Source organism: Diabrotica undecimpunctata, chromosome 8 (genome assembly GCF_040954645.1).
Source record: "Diabrotica undecimpunctata isolate CICGRU chromosome 8, icDiaUnde3, whole genome shotgun sequence".
Lineage (NCBI taxonomy): Eukaryota > Metazoa > Arthropoda > Insecta > Coleoptera > Chrysomelidae > Diabrotica > Diabrotica undecimpunctata.
The window spans coordinates 3605781-3624885 of record NC_092810.1 but is presented as its reverse complement, the minus strand read 5'-3'; the positions used below and the strand labels follow the sequence as shown (position 1 = coordinate 3624885).

Below are 19105 nucleotides of genomic sequence, written 5' to 3'. Positions count from 1 at the left end.
CCCACCTCATTTCTTTCGACAAACATTCAACAAACTTATGTCTGTTTCTATGTCTGTTTCTATGTCTGTTTCTATTGATGTTCTTTGCTTTATTTCGTCATTACTTCTCCTATCCATTCTTGTTACTCTACAGCGTCTTCGCAGGCATTCCATCTCTGTTGCTACTATTTTACTGCTGTTTTTCTTGTTTATGATCCAATTTTCAGCCCCGTATGTCATAATACTTCGCACTAATATTTTATAAATCTGTGTTTTTGTCTTCATATTTAGGTGTCTATCCCACCATACTGAGTTAAGTTGTCGGATTGCTGTTCTTGTTTATCCTAATCTTTGTGTAATTTCTTCCTCTGTTGTTGCCTTTTACGTGATTATAAACCCCAAGTATTTGAATTTATCCTTTCCTTTGATTGTTACGTTGTCATCAATCTGTAGATCTTCTATGTCTTCTTCACTTGTAGATAGGTACTCTGTTTTCGCGAGGTTAATATCTAGGCACACCTTGGTATATTCTTCTTGTAGTTTTTTGATCATGTAGCTGAGGTCGTCTTGGTCTTGTGCAATCACTACTTGATCGTCTGCAAAGCTTAACGTATATAGGTATTCGTTCCGTACCGGTACTCCCATGCCTTCGCATTTTCATTTCCATGTAGTCAAGGCTTTCTCTAAGTATATTTTGAATAGGGTTGGAGATGTGGAACAACCCTGCAGGAGCCCTTTTGTTGTGGTAAAGTCTCCTATGATTCTTGTTCCCATTTTAATTGACACTTTTTTTTATATAGAGCTTTTGTAGCTTCTATGAGTTCCGTCTGTATTTCTAATTTGTAGATTGCCTCCCATAGTTCTGACCTTGGTAAAGAGTCATACGCCTTTCTCAGGTCCACAAATTCCAAGTGTATATCTATATTTTTTGCTTTTTTTTCAACAGTTGTTCCAGTGTGTATATGTGGTCTATGCATGATCTTCCTGCCTGAAGATTGCCTGATCCTCACCGATTTTGCCTTTTATCGCTTGTTCTATCTTTTCTCGCAGTATCTTCCCATATAATCTTCCTATTGATGATATTACGCTTCTTCCTCTGTAGTTTTCTCATCGTTTTCTATCTCCTTTTTTAAATATAGATGTCATATATGCCTCCGTCCATTCCTTTGGGAGCTGTTCTCAATTTATGGCTTTCTGAAATATCCATTGTATCATCCGGTGTAATTTTTTTGATCCGTTTTTGATAAGCGCAGGTGAGATGCCTCCAGGTCCCGGTGCTTGCTTATTTTTGATTGCTTTCATTTCCCTATCTGTTATTTCTATTTTCTGTTGTGGGGATCTGCTTCGTCTTCGCCTGTTTTCTTTATTAATGAATTGTGATCTTTGTTCTGTTAATAGTTCCTTGTAATAGTCCTTCCATTCCTTGTCCTGTATATTTCCCAATTTAATTTTTTCTTTTTAGTTTTGTTTGAATCCTTTCAGTACTTTCCATGACTCCGAAGTTCTTGTACCTCCTATGTATGTTTCAATATTTAAGCAGGTTCTTTCCCATTCTTTATTCTTTTGCTGTGTTATTTGTTTTTTTACTTCTCTATCTTTTTCCCTATATTCTTTATGAACTTCATCGTTGTTTGTAGTCAGCCATTTTCTGTATAGTTGGTTTTTTTCTTCAATTATTCTTTTTGTTGGTTCATTTATTTCATAATAGTGCTGTTTATTTGTTATATGTTCTTTTTCTCCAAGGGCTTCGAATGCTGCTTGCTTTATACTCGCCTTTATATGCTCGTATATTTCTTCGATGTTGCCGTATCTAAATTCTATTAATTTTTGGTCTAGACGTTGTTGGTATAGTTCTCTTATTGATTGTTCTTTGAGTAGTTCTATATTGTATTGTTTTTCTCTTAATGTTTAACGGTTTTTCTGTAGAGGTGGTCTTGTTATGTTTCCAATTAATGCCCATTTTTGCTGTCAGTAATCTATGGTCTGTTCCACATTCTGCTCCTCTTCTAACTCGCACATATTTGATTTTTATTGTGGTATCTTGTTTGAATATTATGTAGTCAATTATAGATTTCATGTAGTCTATTATCGATTCCATGTAGTCTATTATCGATTTCAGCTTTCGTGTTTCTTGCGTCCATGTATATTTATGAATATTTTTATTTCTGAAGGATCCGTTGGTGACTTTTAGGTTGTTTAGTTCGCATAATTTAATCAAACGTTCTCCGGTATCGTTTGGTCATCCTCTCCAAATCTCCCTCTTCAAATTTTCATCCTCTCAACAAACTTAAAGTTAATTAAATCTGCATTCAATATTATGTTTCACAACTACAAAGATTATACACATATATACAGAGATACATCTAAATCAAATGAAGGTAGGAGAGAAGAGGAGACTTGATCCTACCGTTACATTTTTTCAGATAATTTTTTTTGTAACCAAACTAGAACCTTGATAATTTAGTGGAACATTACAAATTTATCAGAGTTTTGGGTGTTATACACCCGAAAAATATACTGCTAATAAATAACGAGTTTTTGTAGGATCTAGTAATAGAGAAAAACTAATCATGTCTTCCCGTACTTAGGGAGGCTTGATCCTTGTGTATGGGTGACTTGATTATACCTTCCAGATTTACAATATTAAAATAAAACCAAAAATTGGATGCTAAAAACTAGCTTTACCCAGTCATGAAATAACAAATAATATTATTATTAAAAATAGAAACACTTTCTGGCAGAAAATTATATTCAAAAAGGTATAAAAGTGAAAAAAAATTATTGTTGAATATTGAACATTCTCAGTGATTTAGGAAAGACAAAACATCCCATGCGCTTAATGTAGCTCCTAAAAGTCGAGCTTGGTAACTTTTTTATAATTTGGTCACCAGCCACTTCACCCATGTCTTCTTTTTCTGGCCACTTAAAGGTTTTGTCATCTCTTTTTTGGGCAAATTTGATTTTAAAATCCTCGTTCTTTCTTCCCGTTATCTGTCCTACGTAACAATGGACTAAGTTTCTTTCGACGATAAAGCTTACAATTACCTAATCTTGCACACTCAATTCAAATTCTGCTTCTGCTCCTGATTCACATTCAGTATCTGTCTCTACTTGCATTTCATCATTAGGATCATATTCAGACTCTGCCGGTGGTAGCATAATGTCATTGCCCCGAACTTCTTGAAGATTCCCTTAAATCCTTAAGTTTTTGTTTAGTCATTTTTTTAAATGCTCTTACTTTGGCCTTTTGCTCTTTTTCTAATTTTTTTTCTTCTTTTGGTCTAACTTCAGCTTCAAGCGCAAGTTTTTCTGGTATAGCTGTGAGAATTTTCGTAGTTGCTCGCTTTCTACCCTTTTTTGAAGTACTGAACCCGGCTGTAGGATAAGGTCTGATCATTTCTGGGCTACTAAAAGTGGCAGAAGTGAAAGGGTGGTTATTGTGCTCCATTGATGTTTGTTGTAGCTGATCATTTTGTTAAGTATATCCATTTACAGGATGTGTAATATTTTGCTTAGCTCAACTGTGTCAAAGGCTTTGTGAAAATCGATAAATATTAGAACTAGAGGTTTATTGTATTCCACTGCTTTCTCTATTAGGGTTTTTATACTTTGTAGATGGTCATTTGTTCCGTAACTTTTTCGGAATCCTGCCTGTTCCCTTGGTTGATAAGTCTCTAATTTTCTTTCCATTCTCTTAAATAGTATTCGCGTAAACAACTTATATATATATATATATATATATATATATATATATATATATATATATATATATATGGCTGAGGAGGCTAATCGGTCTGTAATTCTCTAAATTTGCTTTGTCTCCTGCTTTGTGTAATAGAATCATAGTAGCGTTGTTCCAGTCTGTTGGAATATTGGCGCTGTAAAGGCAGATATTAAAAAGTTGTTTAATTTTTTCAAGTAATACATCCCCTCCAATCTTCACCCGGGGTTCGATTATTTTTCATTTTCTTCAGGGCTTCTTTGATTTCTGATTTTGTTATATCGGGCATTAAATCTGATCCTTGGTTTAATACCCCAGTTTTTAGTGTAATTGGAGGTTCCGTATTGTTATCTTTTTTTTCTTGATCTATATAACTCTGTGTAGAACTCTTCGACTATTCTTAATATTTCATCTCTGTTCGTTGTTTCTTCTCCAGTGCTGTTTCTCAGTTTGTTGATTTCTATTTTCCCCTTTTGTACGCTCCTCTTCAAAACTTTCATGTTCTTATTTTGCTCTATTGCCTGTTTTGTTTTTTCTACATTGTAGTTTCTTATGTCTTTTCTTACTGCCTTTGTGATCGTCTTATTTATTTGATTTATCGCTTCTTAGCTTGTAGTGTTATCTCCTTTCATTTGTCGCCTTAGTTCTATAAGGGTTTTCGTGGGTTGACTCAGTTTTTCATCTTTTTTGCTTGTCGGACAATATTTAGTTTGAACCTGTTGCATTATGTTGACTATTTGTTTGTTCAATATATTGATGTCTGCTGTTGTTATATCTTTCAATGAATTACAAATATATTTCTCGAACTCCTGAATGTTAGTTGCTTTTGTCCATTTCTTTGGTTGTTTCTTATTTATCATTTTGAGTCTTTCTTTTTCGGTTGATATCGTTATTTTGGCTCTTAGTGTATGTTACTTATCAGTAACATACACCGACATAAAATCTTCATCTTTAAAAATATTGGAATTAAAAGGCCATATACCCGAAACTCTGAATCCACTTTTAATATTACGTGGCGTAAATGCTAACGGGAAAGCGTAAGCTAAGCATCCTCCGACTTCGTATATTGTAATTGTCCTTCCGGGGTGGATACCATCTAATCATTACAAGCAGTATTATAGAAACTCTTAAGAGGGTCAAATACACTCCTATCTAACGCCTGAAGCTTATGCGACGTGTGTGGTGGTATGGTAAGAAGAATTATTCCGGGTTCTTTGGCTTACGTTATGGCTTCGAGAGTAACGTGGCTATCATGATTGTCCATTATGATTAAACATTTATTGTCGATAGTCGCCTTTCCATGTTTTTGAAAATGTTCCAAAAATTTGATAAAATTAGAACCGGTCATCCATCCACTTTCATAAACTACGCCGGTGGTCCCTGGTGGGCTATTATCAATCATGCGATCTTGCTAAAATCTTCGAGGAAAAACCATAAAAGGCGGTATGGTTTCCAATTGCATTGATTGCACAACAAACAGTTACTGTTGCTCCATGTTCCCCTGACGTAATTTTATCAACGTGCTTTTCACCTTTGCATGCAATAATATTCTTTGGATTATGAACAGTGGAAAGTCCAGTTTCGTCCACGCTCCAAATTGCTTCTGGTCCAATTCCATGGTTTTCAAGAACTGTCTTTAAATTTCCGAAAAATGTTGATACATTATTTTTATTGAAACTAGTTACTCTAGAAAGACTAGTTGCTTCCGGAAAGCGTAGTGATAAGGTGTGCATCCTCTTCATAAAACTGACTTAAATATACTAAAACATTTTATACATTATGAATACTTTGAACTCACGAGAAAGTCCATGAAGTAGTGAAATGGAGGGTAAAATAATTTTATATGATCTTACAAAATTAACGGAGCTTTATATAAAGGCACTAAAATTTTGTACATTTTTAAAGTAAGATAAAAAATACAGTCGGAGTGTTTTTATGTTCTGATATTTACAAAATTTAAAATACGCTATTACATTCCGATAAAATTGTATTTGAAATGTTTACGGTCGATTTAATTTTTCATTTCCATACAAATATGCTAAATTGAACATCTGTTGTCAGGGATAACATATTAGCATTGAGAATCAATCATAAATGTCACAACTGTGTAAGCGATATAAACTTTATGTTATCATCGATGAATCGTTTAATATTGATGAAATCATTACATTTTAATGGCTAACAATATATAATACCTATTACTATTATTACTTGTATAAGTTACCAGCTTATTCTCCGTTCATAAATTGTTGAGAGCACGAAATGTGCCTCAAACTCAAAAAACGGTCGTAAACCATAGGCGTTCCTGAGGTGTTTATTCATTAAATAATAATATAATAATTTTGATACTGTTATATATATATATATATATATATATATATATATATATATATATATATATATATAATATTAATAATATTTAATACTAATATATTTAGCAAAAAAACAATTAAAACTTTCACGTCTAATGTTATGTAATTATATTATATTAATAAAAATAAGAATTTAACCATTAACAATTTTGTAAATAAGAATACCTTATTGGATATTTCAATACTAATCTTCGCGTTTAATCACTTTACAAGAAAACCTGGAATTAATATCCGAAGGTACTATTCGTTGCAAGATAATTAGGATGGAATTCCCCAGATTTTTAATAATATAATGGGTATGCTTTGGCCACGTGCCTCGTTTGTTCAGATTATATTCGAAACTTAACTTAAAAGGGTGAAGTTATTACCAACGAAAACAGTTTTTTTTGTTTGGTACGTTTTTGATCGCATGTAATTTACGGCTCGTCGGTGTGTCCGAGTCTACGGCAGTAATTAGCGTCTCAAATATTTCTTTTGCGAAATATATGCAGTGCGTGAGTTATTTTTTATTCCATATACCTACGAACATATATGTACCTTTCGCTCGTGCTCGTTTTGTTGGATTGTTTGTGATGGCTTCATCATCAACATCATCAAGTTTTACACCGGTACTGTTGCGTACAGTCAGTAAGTCTGTCTATTCACCAAGAGAGAAGACTATTGTCCTGAATGTTCACGATGCTCTGGTTTCTCAGAATCCTACAAACACTGTTCGCAACATAGTCGAAAGTTGTGCCAACATGACTGGCGTAGGAGAGTCAACTATATATAGGTTCCTATCAGAAAGAAAAAAACACGGTATAGCTAACCCAAACACAAACGAACACTTAAAGAGAGGGAAAAAGCCTATTGAAATTGATGAATTTGCCAAAAATGGAATTCGAAGGAAAATTCATGGATTTTTTTACAAAAAAGAAATACCAAACCTAAACAAAATTTTACAAGAAGTTAGAGACGACCAGGATTTGCCTCATATCGGACGAACTAAATTGTGGCAAGTTTTAAAAGAATTAAATTTCCAGTGGGAGAAATCAGACCGAAAATCACTTATGATTGACCGGGAGGAGATAATATGTTGGAGAAGAAATTATTTAAGATCCATACGAAAATTCCGGGCTGAAGGAAAGCCCATCTTCTACCAGGATGAAACGTGAGTAAACTCAGGTCATACTCTAAAAAAAATTGGTCAGATAAAAATATATTAAGCTCCAGGCAAGCCTTTATAGAAGGTTGGTCTACTGGCATCTCCCCGCCTTCTGGTAAAGGCAGTAGATTAATAATTTCTCACATTGGCAGTGAAAAAGGATTTGTTTTAAATTTGAATAGTTTTCTAATCGTAATTATATAAGGTAAGTAATAATAGTTGTAATCGTAAGGTATTAAAGGGGAAAGGCGCAAAATGTCGCCTGTCAAAATGTTCAATGTGTTTTAAATGTATCCATTTTTTTTTTCAAATCCTGAGAAAACTAAACAGCATTTTTGAAAAATTTAAAGGCAGAATGAAATATTTTTTAGAATAAATAAAAAGTTTCTTTTGCATGCAATATTTTCAATTAAAAATTATACTATATTTTCTCTTTTATTTTCACCCCTGTTACATAACATATTAAAATAAACATTGTAGAAGTTTTCAGGGACTTTCTGAGTAATAATGTAATCTTTCATTCTGCGTTTAAATTTTTTAAAAATATTTATTAGTTTTCTCCGGATTCGAAAATAATGGATACATTTAAAACACATAGGAAATTTTGCCAGGCGACATTTGGCGCCTTTTTCCTTAATTAAATAAATGTATCTTTTACAAATGGCAAGGAACTTTTTATTTTTGAATAAAATAAATAAGTTTTATTAAAAAATACAATTTACATAAGTACAATTTAAAAAATATATTTATTTAGTTCAAATAAATGTTTCAATCATATACTCTACGACACTGGTCGTTCATCTCTAACCATTCAAAATACCCCCGTAATAGGATTATAAGGTATTGTATTCCTTCAGATATAAGGTGGGTTAGTCGAAAACGTCTTAAACCGTCAGTTTTAGGTTGGTTTTTACTATTATATCGTATTACCTATCCTCTCTGTATTTCAGTTTTCTAATTAGGGTTAAACTTGTAGTGAGCTCTCAACAAATTGTGAACCGACTGTAAGTGTTTGGATTGAAATTGTTAAACATAAGCATCGGTCAATACTTTTTTAATTCCTGATATAGTTATGTAGTATTTTATGTAGACTCTAGACTCAGTACATCGAAAAGAGATAGGTACCAAAAAGACACTTAGGGATGTCTTCAGATTTGAAGTACAATTTGTGACGTTTTTGGTTTCTGGTTTTTGCTGTTTTTTTTTGTACCGTTTTTGCATTTCAAACTTATTTATATTACATAAACAGTTGTTTTCACAACTTATTTTATATTTGAGTTTGAAATTTTATGGTAGGGGAGAGTGGGGCACATTCAGCCTGGGGCAGATTGAGCCACTGCAAATAAAGTTTTCATTAGATAATTTTGAAAGCGGTATATTAGAAGATACTAATGCACGACACAAGCCTTCGTTAAAAGTTTCTTGTTCGGTTTTTTTTTGGAACTTGACTGAAAGTACTTGGACACTGAAGGTTAATATTTTTCACCGGATGTAGTTTTTGACATGCTGATCTATTTGAAATTTTTTTTTCAGATGAAATCTAAAAAAGAATATAAATATTCTATAGTTGTACCCATTTTTAAAATTTAAGAATGTAGAAATAAACTAAAAATGAACCGTTTTGGCATAACAATTAAAATATTTGAATTAAATCAAATTAAAATCGGTGTAGTAATCTTAAAAATGTCAAGAAGTGACTGTGCAAGAACAAAGAACCCCCAAATATTTACACGAGGCTCTTGGTCTTTTCTGTTTACATTTAAAGAAAATATACTGTGAGCATAAATTAAAAGCACTTAATTAATTAAGTCCAATATATGATATGTTTTTGTTTTTAGCAAAATTAAAGCAAACTATGCTATTGTTAGAAAAAAAATGTTAGCGACCTTTCAGTAGACTATTGAATGATTTGAATTTTAAATAGGTATAGTCCATTTCTATCATATTGATAGCACATTATGTATGCAAATCCCTAAACTGTTGATACGGGTGACTCAATGAAAAATAGATATTTGTCAACAAGTTTACAGAAGTATATAGGAAAACAATTTTAAATTGAGTATGACCAAATTGCGTGTTTATCCAACCATTCGATTATCCCTTTTTTTTTCCATGTCGTTGTTGGCAATTTTTCTGCTAGTCTTGAATGCTAACTAGCATTATCCATGACTATGACAGAATTTTTTGGAATTAAATCCAACATTTGCTTAAAATATTCTTCAAAAACATCAGCAGTCATTTCCTCGTCGTAATCTTTGGTTCTTAGATAATCTCGTCTCCAACATACAATGTAATCTTTTTCAATTAAAACGGATTTTCTTCTATTCTTCTGCCAACGAAATACCATCTCTCTCAATAGTCCCCATAATTTCTTGTTGCTTATGATTGGTAACTCTTCGTTTTCTCTAATTAATGTTTGGATTTTGTCCAATGTTGGAAATTCTTTGTTAAAAAAAAAATGAGTGGACGCTGCGTCTTATCATGTTTTTATGTATTTCTTTAATTTCCAAGGGTTTACTCCCTCCACTCTTTTTGGGAGATGAAACAGTTCCTCCTTTTCTTTCTTTTAGGAATCTATAAATTGTTGCTTCTCCAACCCCTGTCATATTTGAACACATGTTAACGATTTCACGAACATTACTTAAAGGGCGTTGATGTACAAGTGCATCGTGTACATTTAATATAATATATTATATTTTTCTCTCTTAGACTGAAGGCACCTTTAAAACTACACTTAACCGGGATAAAACCTGTTGTCGACGTCATTTTTAAATGCAAATAACAAAATATCGACCCCAAAAACTTAGGTAGGTAAGACATGAACAATGTACATCTACAAACTAAATGGAAGATGCAAACAATTTCTAATTTATATTATTAGAATAAGCTGTAATGTGGCATAGAAACTACTTAAACTATCATTAGTGAAGCCTTATCAGTAATTCCAGGTAATCGTTCAAAGAAGGTATTCTTTTTGTGTCAGGCGATAACTTGTATAGAAATCAATAATTGAATTCTCTCGTTAATCACCCGTGTATAATTAACAATAATCGTGTGGCATTTATACCGACGTTTTTTACGCACAAAAAAGGTATAGTGAGATTAGTGGACACCTATTTTACAGAAGATTTTTTAAAAGATAATGAATTGTTGACGGCATCTTAAAATATTAATTTTTTTTATTTATTTCAAAACAAATATAGGGTGACGCCTATGGTTTTTTGACCTGTTGAGGATTTGCATACATAATGTGCTATCAATATGACTATATTCTATTTTTTATCACTAGGAGGTTAAAAAATGCTTGAAAAAAGAAAAAATACATCGATTTATTGCGAACTAGCCTTGTGTCGGTACTTTTCTTAAACATAATCTCCAATTTTAAAATCTTTGTTTGTACCACCATGTAAATTTTTAAAATAAAATAAAAAATAAAACGTATGTACTTACGGTTTTGCCACAACATCAGCAATAAACTTTATCCATATCCATAGATAGCTCTTTGTAAGGTTTTATCCAAGTTGAAACATTGCTTATTTTCGGCATTTTCAAAGCACAATAATTATTTACAATTAGAAATACACGTTGTTTACGCCTCCAATTTTACAACAAAAGTGAAACCAAGTGAAACTGACCGTCAAAATAAAAATTTTTACCTAGAGACATAAACTGGCAAACACAAAAACCCTTAATTCCAGGACAAACCGTGACAAAACTATAAGCCGCTGTCTTTTATTAGTTACTATACCAAGAATATGAAGACTAAGTGATTATAAAACCAAATTAAATATTGGCATTCTGTAAGTTTGAATATAAAAATATATAGTTAACACCAAATTTTCAAACTATTTGCACTATATAAAAATATGTAAAATTTGACATTTTTGCATTTTTATGCATTATATGCAAATTATGAAATTTGCATATTTGCCTATGTCTAGTGATAAGTTTTTTTAATAAAGTCTGTTTTGCTTCGTTGATGCTTTTCTATTGTTAAATCGCCACACACATAACCAAATATATCAGGACTCTTCTTACACTTTCTTGATGACATTATGCTGCGATCTTTCTTTATGTACCGTCTTCTACCGAAGATTGGCGACCATCAAACGATAGATTTCTCTGTTTTGTGCCGCATGTATTATGTTCGCAGCGTCTGGTATTTGAAACCATTCTCTCAAGTTTCTCAGCCAGGATTTCTTCTTTCTGCCCAAACCTTTTGCACCTTCCATCTTGCATTCCACGATGAGCTGTAGCAGATTGTACTTATCATTACGGAACACATGGCCCAGGTATGACGCTTTCCTCCTTTTAACAGTTGTTAACAATTCCACCTCTTTACAAATTCGTCTTAATACCTCTGTGTTGGTCACTCTGTCTGTGTATGCGTCGATACAGCCACATTTCTAGAGTTGCTAACTTTATTATAGTTGCTGCTGTTAACGTCCATCCCTAAACTCCGTAAAGTAGCGTAGAGAGTACGTATCATTTCGTGGCGCGCCATCGGAGGTTAACGCTTAGGTGGCGGTTGCTTAAGAGCTTTCTCATTTTGATGAATTTGGATCTTGCTATTTCAATTTGGATCTTAATCTCTACATCTGGGTCCCTCTTATCATTTACTGTATATACCAGATATTTAAATCGGTGTACTCGTTCAATACGTTCGGCATCAATATTCAGGTCAATATGTTAAATGTTTTTTTTACTGATCACTATAAATTTAATTTTCTTTCTATTGATCTTCAGTCCAAATTGGTTGCCAGTTGTATTTACTCTATTTAGCATCATCTGTAAATCTTCGATGTTATCGGCCAGTATAACAGTATCATCTGCTGCGATAAACACTCATAAAACAAAATATAACTCGATGATACAAACAACTGACGCCAACCAACTCTATCTACGAAATACACAACTGTGTTTCCATTTAAATGGAATTAGCATATTGTATTAAAATATTTTCTTTCAAAGTATTTTAAAGAAATAATTTTAATACAATTTACGAAATATCAATAAGGTATTTGTTTGCGCTAGTACATAATATCTTACAAGGTTTTTGTCATTTTGTGAAAATTTTGACGTGATGGGCTTAAACCGAATTCATGTTCAGAATCAGCGTACCCGTATTAGCTAAGAACACATGTCAAACTCAAAACACTAAAAATCATGTCAGTCTGTGATTGTACTTGAAAAAACTTCTAACATAACAAATTATCCAAGTGGGGCTTAACCTTAACACCAATGCACCGCGAATGATTTGTCTTATTGGTTCTGTAGTTAATCTTCCCTAGCAAATAAATTACTTCCAAAGTATTCAAATCAATAATCCATTATAAGTTCTCTTATACGATAATAAATGAAAGGAGAAGCCAGGAAAAAAGACAATGTGCATCTGTGGGAAATTAAAGCATCATGAAAATCCAATTAACTTTTTTCGTCCTCGAGTAATAAAGTTTGCTGAACAGAAATGTAATAATTAAGTTGAGCCCTTCTACCATTAACTTCGTAAATAGGGAGTGATAATTTCCCATTTTATTTTTAGTGAAATAAAAACATCAACTTTATGAAGTGTATCCGGTTTCTAATAATAATATTTCATTAGCACAGTCAAGTACGTTAAAAAAAATAACTAAATTTATATAACATAATGACGGTACTACCTGCGGTTGTCGCTGCCCTGTATCAAAACAAAAACCTAGTACCGTCATTATGTTTTATTACTTACTTCGTTTGGAGTACCAGAAACTGAATTCACTACGAATTTTGACCAGGATGAACGGCATGTGGAATGCAATTTTAGATTCCCTTGCCGAGTAATTTATCCAGCTGTTTGTTTCGCAAATTTTAGGAATCACAGTGGTAAAAATTTGAATTCGGTTTCGCTAGGTAGAAATCGTTTGATTTCTCTTTTTATCTTTTTGTTTAAACTAATATAACTTCAGAACTTATTATTTATCTTCATATATGTTCTATTATACCATAAAGGCAATTAGATAAGCAACTTGGGGTTTAAAAAAATCGTTGTTTACAATTAGAGCTCGGGAAAAGCTTTTGGATAAATTGTATGAGTGCATATGTATTTATTAAAAGTACGTAAAATTCTTCGAATGATATATGGCCCTTGTAGAGACAGCGTGACAAACGAATGGAGGGGCAGAATGTGATACGCAGTAACCACAATTGCCTTATAAACAATGTGTTCTGGGAAAGGACAGAGGGAAGAAGGTCTGTAGGGCGGCCTAGAAAAAGGTGGAAAGATCAGTCAAAGTAGATCTAGAGAAAATGGGAGTGCGACAATGGGAATTACTGGCACAAGACCGACAAACATGGAAGGCAATAGTAAACGCGGCAAAGACTCACGAAGAGCGCCATTGATGATGATGATCATATAAAAACCAAATCACGTTTATTTGACATAAATTAAAAATAAGTATTTCAAAACTTCTTACCTTTAGCTCTATTAGGAAATCCACTGTAGGTGATATTTTCATGATACGGCCTTACTTCCCAATGACTAATCAAATCGACTAACGAGACACCTGCTGAACACTTGAGTTCTTTGGAATCGCAATCCGGGCATTGAACTGGAGGGCCGCATAAATCTTCTAAAGATACTTTTTCTGGTGGTGGCATTCCAAAAAGTTTTGGTCCTTTTCCTCGCTCAGAGTAAAGCGATTGGTTTGAAGTGTGCTCTACAAAAGAAATATTGTCAAAATAATAATTTTATGTAAACAATTCACAAAATTTGAATATTAAATCATATTTGAATCGTCATTTTTATGTTTTATCTCCTCTTCGAATTCAGTCTTTTCCGGAAAAAAATAATAACGAGAAATTTGATTAATGAGTGTTTGATTTGATTGCAATATTCAATACATATTTTTTACAATGGACAAATATCGTAAAAAGTTTGAAAATAGTTACAAACTAAAAAACGAGAAAATTATTCAACCAGTTTCAGTATGGAGTAAATATTTTAATCAGGATGGAAAATTTATAACTAGACTATCACAGTTAGTCCATTGATTTAAAAAAATATCGTCAATCTCCAGCATCAGATCTTTGATATAAATAACAAACTGAACAAATAAACTCAATCGTTTCTTAATTGGAAAGTCATGAATGGCATCGCACAACAGCTGTTAATAATATTAAAAAGTTGTGTGTATGTCCATGTTTTATTCAAAACCCAAAACGGCAATAATTTGCTTGTTGGGTGTCCCATCTAGATGTTGATTACTTTGAGAATACTAAATTTTACACTTTATTTCCCAATGGAGATTATCCGTTGCCCAATAACGAAAACTTTGTAATAAACGTACGCTATATTCGTAATACAATTGGCTTCATCGATAAACAACACATCTTTAGAAAAGTTCTCTTATATAATTTTTTTTCTTTATGTGGAGTCTCTCAGAGATAAATAGTAGAACTGTTAATCGTACATAATCGAAATTGTTATATTATGATATTTTGATTACTTAATTTTGATTCTCTTCTTCTTCTTAGTCGTTAACCTGATGCAGGTATCGTGATATCATGAAGCTATTAGCTAAATTTCCCAATGTTCCTCCACGTTTTTCTATCTTCTGCCATTCTAGCACATTCTGACAATGGAGCGCCAATGGTAGCAACAATATGGTCCGTGTATCGTGTGGGAGATCTACCTTTATTTCTTTTGCCTTCTACTTTTCCCTGGATGGTAAGTTTTTCAAGACCATTTCTTCGAAGGACATGTCCAAAATAGCTTATTATTTTTATTATTATTATTATTATTAATTTTGATTAAAAGTCTCTATTTCTAATCGATGATTCGTGCTTATTTTTTCTAATACTTTGGGATCGTTCGGTTTCTGCCACATAAAAAGTGTTGTATTTACATGATATTTTATAAATCCAATTTTTTGATCTCTCCTATGCGTTGGTGGTTTTAGTTTTGAAAAGAATAAATCTAGATAAGCTTTGTACATATATGGTATTGTTGTGTTATACAAGGTGGTCCAGAATTATGTACATTAATTTCTAAAGCTCATAGTACGTCCAAAAATAAGGGTACTTCTTTATGTACACTTTTTTATAAAACTGAATAATAAGGGAGATACAACCCTTTAAAGGGGTGAATTGAAATTCTTATTTTTTCAAATATCTTCCAAACGGTTTTGAATACGGAGTTCATATTTTGGGAGTGATTATAAGACATTAGGATAATTAATTTCATGTCACCACCTACCACATCCTATATTAATACAGGATAGTTTTGGTGGGTAAGTGGGGGTTTTTGGGTCACATGTTTTTTAATTTTTACATATTTTAAAAAAATATTTTAAAAATTGTTTCCTCAGACTTTTCTACGCAAAAAAGGTGCTCTTGTAATATTTCGATAGATATCACCGTTTTCGATTTATTTAAACTCGAAGGTATACATGTATTTAATTGTAATCGTTACATTTCTTAATATTCATCAAGTATGCTTTGGAATTGACACTTTTGTTAGCAATAAAATTACAAATAAATGGAAAACTTAATTAATACTTAACATTTAATTAATGGCGAAAATAATATTTCACAACAACTGTTCAAAATGTCCTCCATTTTGTTGAATACATAATCTAATTCTTTTATTTAGCGAACGCATTAATCCATTTACTGTATTTTGGAGTGTTATACACTTTTGATTTCAAATAACTCCATACTGTAAAGTCCATTGGATTAAGATCACAACTACGAGCAGGCCAATGAATCGGTGCATCCGCACCCCGGTCTATCCACCTATCAGGGAAATGTTCATGTAACCACCTTCTACAAATTCTTGTGTAATGTGGTGTAGCACCATCATGCATGAAAAACATGTTTCTTCGTATTTGTAATGGAATATCTTCCAAAATATCATGTAAAATATTGTCTAGAAAATTGTAATACATGTTACCATTTAAATTTCCGGGAAAGATGTGGTATCCTATGAAACTATTTCCTAAAGTAGCTGCCCAAACGTTTATCTTGAACGTGTGATGGAAGTGAGTTTCCATTGTAGCCCTTGGATTTTCTTCAGCCCAGAAGTGCATATTTCTAGAATTGAACATACCTTGTCTTGTAAATGTGGCCTCCTCTGTAAACAGAATGTTGCTTAAAAAATTTGGTGCAGTTTGAACTTTATTTTGCAATACTTCACAAAAATCAACTCTAAGTGGCATATCGTCAGGTAACAATTCCTGCACTTGTCGATAGTGGTAAGGATGTAATTGCTCTTCATGCAGAACTCTTAAAACACTTTGATGGGAAATATTCGTTCTTAATCATAACCTGCGTGTACTTATTGTGGGGTCATTTATTACAGCATCCAATATTTGCTATTCAACGGGAACATTTCTTGCTTCTCTACGATGACCAGCATCTGTATTCCTTCTTTGAAGACAACCGGTTTCTCTCAGTCGTCGTTCAGTACTTACAAAATCCTGGCATTGGGAATATTTCTGTTCGGATACTTTTCTCTGTAGCGTCTTACAGCGGCAGCAGCATTTCCCGAACATTCCCCTAATACTAAAAGTATATCTGTCATCTCAGAATTTGAATTGTATGCCATATTGCGGGCAAACAAATTTAAGAATATAGTAAAAGAGACGTGTTAAACAAATTTCACTGTCGAGTACAATAAAAGTGTAGATAAAATAATTTAATTGTTATTAAACGTCACTGACAATTCATCGACTACTTGAGATTAAAGTGTTGTTGCTAACACAAGTGTCTTAAAATTATTTGAGGAATCTCCAGTGTTCGTTTGTCAGGGTACTATACCCTGTATAGTAATCTAATAATTCCTTTTTCAATATTTATGTTGTGGTTTGAGTGATAACACAGCTCTGCGACCAAAAAATCATTTTAAATTTAATAAGCGATTTTCATGCTGTTTTAAACGCTGATTTTGCGACAAATAGTACAAAAATTCCATCACGTTGAGCACTTGATCTTGCCGTACCCCCTCCCCATGTACTTGCCAACTCACTGCGCTTTTTTTCATGTCACTGCCTTTCATGGACCCTTCTCCCGCCAATAACAAGCAGTACTGTTCTACAGTAGTAGCAACAGCTCTTCGCTTGTTGCAGTTTACGTATTTTTATTACTACTGCTTTGAAGTAGTGACTATTTTCTTGTATTGTGAAGTTATAGTCGGTTCGCTATATTTACGCGGGTTTCGGATTAAAAATTTTATTGTAAGTACCCAGTTTTAATTACCTGCTCTTTGGGGAAATATCAACTGGTCAAATGAAATGAAAAATAATCCATAAGTTTTTTTAATTAAATAATAAGGGAAAATCTTTTATATAATTGACAGTATAATAAGGAGAATTACTTCATTAATGGAGTCTAATGTGGCTAATATAAACCTAATAATAATTTTATATTACACTTCACACAGAAAATATGGTCTATGTATATTTGTTCCATGGAGAGAATTTCTAATGAAAAATAAAAAAATTTAACTTGCCAACAAAAATGAAAATCAGTCATTATCATCAAAAATATCATAATCATCATCATCATCACTGTCATCACCATTAATTGTTATTATGATTGGACTTATTTCGTTTATTTTATTTTCACGAGTCCACCAATCTTCTATTAGTTTCTCGCACTTGAATATACAGTTGCACCACACTTCTGGAGTTACAATTGAAAGTGCCTTTCGCCAAGTTTCCCGAACTGCGTCGTCGCTATAACCGTTAGGCCCAATATGGTTGTCATAATATTGTTTTGCTATTCCCCATATATATTCGATGGGATTAAACTGGCAATGATACGGTGGCAGACGTAAAACTTGATGACCTTAACTTTCAATAATCTGATCCACAACAAAGGTTTTTGGTTTTGCGTGGATATTTGCTAAGCGTAATAATTCTGATTTTAAAATATGTTGTGTAAATGGTATATGTTCCTTTGTCAACCATTCTTTAATTTTATTAACAGTCTAAGAATTCGTTGGACTTTTGTTTAATACTTCAGAATGGTAAGGTGCATTGTCTAAAATAATTACGTTGGGCTCGCTTAAACCTCGGAGAAGTTTTTCATGTAACCATTTTACAAAAATTTCTGTGTTCATATTATCGTGATAATCACTTGATTTTGATTTAGATGAAAATATTAAATCAGCACCTTCTATAAAACCCGATTTCCCTCCTGCATGTAAAATTATGTGTCGCTTCCCTTCTCCATCAGTATGTTTGATAGACTTTACTTTGCCATATTCTTTTGGTTGCACCCCTAGAAAATATCCATGTTTCGCCTAAATATATAAAATTTGCCCTTTCTTCTTTTAATTAGGAATATTTTCTTAGAAAGTTAATTCTTTTATGCACAACAGAACTTCTTTCACAAAGGGCTTTTCTGTTATCCTCCTTTTGAAATTTGAAACCCAAATTATGTATCACTTGCCATAGACTTGTTCTGCCAATTTCGTCAAATTTTCTATCTTTTAATTCCAGGAGAATTGTATTTAAGGTCACATGTTCCTTGTTGGCTCGTATTCGATAAATGGTATCACGAATTTCAATTTTTTTTCCATCTGGAATATCTTTCGTTTTCAATGATAGGCGAGTTTTTCGGTGATCTTCTTTCGGCCGTTCATTATTGCGATTTTGTAATACTCCTCTTAGTTTGGTTTCACTAATTCCTAGAGCATCACATACGCGCTTATTGAACAGACATTACCGATTTTAAAGGACCGCCATTTTCTTTTTCATCCGTAAAATACTTATGTGTCTACAAATTAGACTATCTACATCTAACACACGTCTAGGCATTTTTAAATATTTCCACCAAACATACAATGTCAACACTGGCAAAGAATCAATTCAACTGCAATATTGTAACAAATTTATACCTACCCTAATGTTA

At 32.7% G+C, this 19105-nt stretch overlaps 1 protein-coding gene across 4 annotated transcripts in view; it reads right to left on the bottom strand.

Annotated features, from left to right (window-relative positions):
• LOC140449188 (uncharacterized) overlaps positions 1-19105 on the bottom strand; it is a 287503-nt gene that overhangs the window by 20705 nt on the left and 247693 nt on the right. For all 4 annotated transcript variants that reach the window (XM_072542346.1, XM_072542345.1, XM_072542348.1 and 1 more), the window contains one exon: positions 13666-13908. In XM_072542346.1, coding sequence (XP_072398447.1) covers positions 13666-13908 — 243 coding nt within the window. The remainder of the gene's footprint in view (positions 1-13665; positions 13909-19105) is intronic.